Source organism: Gossypium hirsutum, chromosome D13 (assembly GCF_007990345.1).
Source record: "Gossypium hirsutum isolate 1008001.06 chromosome D13, Gossypium_hirsutum_v2.1, whole genome shotgun sequence".
Taxonomy (NCBI): Eukaryota; Viridiplantae; Streptophyta; class Magnoliopsida; order Malvales; family Malvaceae; genus Gossypium; species Gossypium hirsutum.
Genome location: NC_053449.1, coordinates 921,391 through 924,411, shown reverse-complemented (window position 1 = coordinate 924,411; position 3,021 = coordinate 921,391). Strand labels below are relative to the sequence as shown.

At 38.3% G+C, this 3,021-nt stretch overlaps 1 protein-coding gene across 1 annotated transcript; it reads left to right on the top strand.

Moving 5' to 3' along the window:
• On the top strand, positions 1 to 3,021 carry LOC107918337 (protein SMAX1-LIKE 3). The gene is made up of 3 exons (XM_016847874.2): positions 1 to 1,329; positions 1,437 to 1,644; positions 1,729 to 3,021. The coding sequence occupies exons 1-3, from the start codon at positions 176 to 178 to the stop codon at positions 2,752 to 2,754; spliced, it is 2,388 nt and encodes a 795-aa protein (XP_016703363.2). The 5' UTR covers positions 1 to 175; the 3' UTR covers positions 2,755 to 3,021.

The window sequence follows — 3,021 nt, the reverse complement described above, 5'->3', positions numbered from 1 at the left end:
AAACTCCAATAACTTCCCTCCTTCTCATATATATATATATATATAAAGCTTGAGGACTGCTGTCTTAGTTTGATAGCTGATACTGATGAAACCCACCGACCTTCAAGCTCTAAGTGTCTGACTTTTCTTTCTTATAACTCCCAGTATTTCATAGTAGCCTTAAAAGACAAGAAAGATGAGAGCTGGAGTTTGTACTGTGCAACAAGCGTTAACAGCTGAGGCTGCTAGCTTGGTTAAGCAAGCACTTGGGCTAGCTCGACGACGAGGCCATGCCCAAGTCACTCCTCTTCATGTAGCTAGTGCCATGCTTGCATCTTCCACTGGTCTTCTTCGTAGAGCTTGTCTTCAATCTCATTCTCATCCTCTTCAATTTAGAGCTTTAGAGCTTTGTTTCAATGTAGCACTTAATCGTCTCCCTGCATCTACTTCTAGTCCTTTATTAGGTCCTCACCATCATCATCACCATCATCATCATCCTTCTCTTTCTAATGCCTTGGTTGCTGCTTTTAAACGTGCTCAAGCTCATCAACGCCGAGGGTCCATTGAGAACCAACAACAACCCATTTTAGCTCTCAAAATAGAATTAGAACATCTCATAGTCTCTATCTTGGATGATCCTAGTGTTAGTAGGGTTATGAGGGAAGCTGGTTTCTCTAGCACACAAGTCAAAACCAAAGTTGAACAAACAGTTTCCCTGGAGATTTCTTCTTCTCCAAAAGAAAACAACACCAAACCCCAGGTTCTTGCTTCTAACCTGTCTCCTTCAATGCCCCACACACACTCTCATGACCAAGATGTAACCAATGTTTTGAACACAATAGTTCATAGAAGGGGAAACACTGTCATTATAGGTGAGTCAGTAGCCATTGCTGAGAGTGTTGTTAGAGGAGTAATGGATAAATTTGAGAAAGGCCAAGTCTCTGGGGATTTAAGGTACCTTCAGTTCATAAGTTTCCCACTTCTGTCACTTAGAAACCTTGCTAAACATGAAGTGGAACAGAAACTTGTAGAGCTTAAATGTCTTGTCAAAAGTTATATGGCTAGAGGGGTTGTCTTATACTTAGGTGATCTCAAATGGGTTTCAGAGTTTTGGTCAACCTATGGTGAACAAAGAAGAAACTATTACAGTCCAGTGGAACATATAATCATGGAACTCAGAAGATTAGTGAGTGGAACCAAGGAAACAGGCAAATTGTTCCTTATGGGAATTGCAACTTTTAGAACTTATATGAAGTGTAAAACAGGCCAAGCTTCTCTTGAGTCAATTTGGGAACTTTATCCTCTTACAATATCAGCTGACAGCTTAAGCCTAAGTCTTAATCTTGAAAGGTAAACCATTGTTTTTGTTTGTTTTTTACCTTATTTTTCTCATCTTTACATATGTACCACTTATGGTAATCATGTTTTTTTTTTCCTGTTTTGTTGCTTTATTCCAGCTGTGATTCTCAATCTCAATATAGAACCAAAGAATCTATAGATTCCATTAGTTGGCAACTTGGTGAAGTAGAAGCAAATAAGAATCATAGTTCCTTTAGGGATAGATTGTTCAACTTTGACAAGAAGGAAGCTCAAAGTACTTCAAGTTTGCCTTCATGGCTGCAAAACTACAAAGAAGAAAGCAAAATGAACCCTTCCCATGATAAGGTATTAATTATCCTTACAGTTCCACTTGCATGATTAATCATTAAAACAAGTTGAGATTCACATTTTTCTTTTGGTTACTCACAGGATTCAGTGAATGTGAAGGATCTTTACAAGAAATGGAACTCGTTTAGCAGTGCTTCAACTGATAAAGATCCCTGCAACAGTGAAGAAGAAGCTCTTAATCTAAGTTGGCCAGTCATTTTTGAATCTAAAAGTTCACCTAAAGAGCACCAGTTTTGGATATCCGAAAATGATTCAAAGCCAGACCTCCTCTCGAATCCGAATTCGAGCCCAAATTCGGCTTCTTCGAGTGAGGCGATGGAGGAGGATATCGATGGTCTTAATGCAATCAAGGTTGTTAATGCTGAAAACATGAACATTTTATGCAATGCATTGGAGAAAAAGGTTCCATGGCAGAAGGATGTGATTCCTGAAATTGTTAGCACCATTCTCGAATGCAGGTCAGGGATGAACAAAGCTAAAAACTGGTTAAATCAAAGGGAACACAAAGAAGAAACATGGCTGCTCTTCTTAGGATCCGACAATGAAGCCAAACAGAAGATTGCAAGAGAGTTAGCAAGAATCATTTTCGGTTCACAAACCAGCTTTGCTTCCATAAGTCCGAGCAATTTCGGACCGGATTCGAATGAAGATTACAAAAGGAAAAGAGATGAATCTGGCGGTAACAATTATGTTCTTCAAAGATTTGGTGAAGCATTGAATGAGAATCCTCACAGGGTGTTCTTGATGGAAGATACGGAACAGGTTGGTTACTGTTCTATGAAAAGCATTAAGCATGCAATAGAAACGGGGAAAGTTACAGTTTCAGATGGTGTTACAGTTCCTGTAATGGATGCCATTGTCATTTTCAGCTGTGAAAGCTTCAGCTCATTGTCAAGAGCTTGTTCTTCGAGGAAAAGGCTAAACTGTAATGACCCAGAAGAGATCAAAGAACCAGAAATGGAGCAGGAAAAGAACCCATCTGTTTCTCTAGACTTAAACATTGCCATTGGAGATAACAGTGAAGAAGACAGTTCAAGAATTGATGATGAAACTGGGATTCTGAAATATGTTGATAAGCAAATTATTTTCAGTGTTAAAGAACAGTAACAGAAGAAGAAGGGGACTAGTTGGCAAAACTCTTTTTTTTTTTTTTGCTTTTGTACTTTCATTTTTGTTGCTTTAATTTGTGTCTTACTTTTTGTGTGATATATGTGTTTGGAGGGGCATAGAAAGAAAGAATCAAACTAACATGGTTTACAGTGAAATTAAGGCATAGGCATTTATCAAGGGGTTGGGGTGGACTGGAATGACATATTCAGCAATGTAGAAATAGTTACTTATAATTATTTATGTATAATTTTGTATCTTAGATCC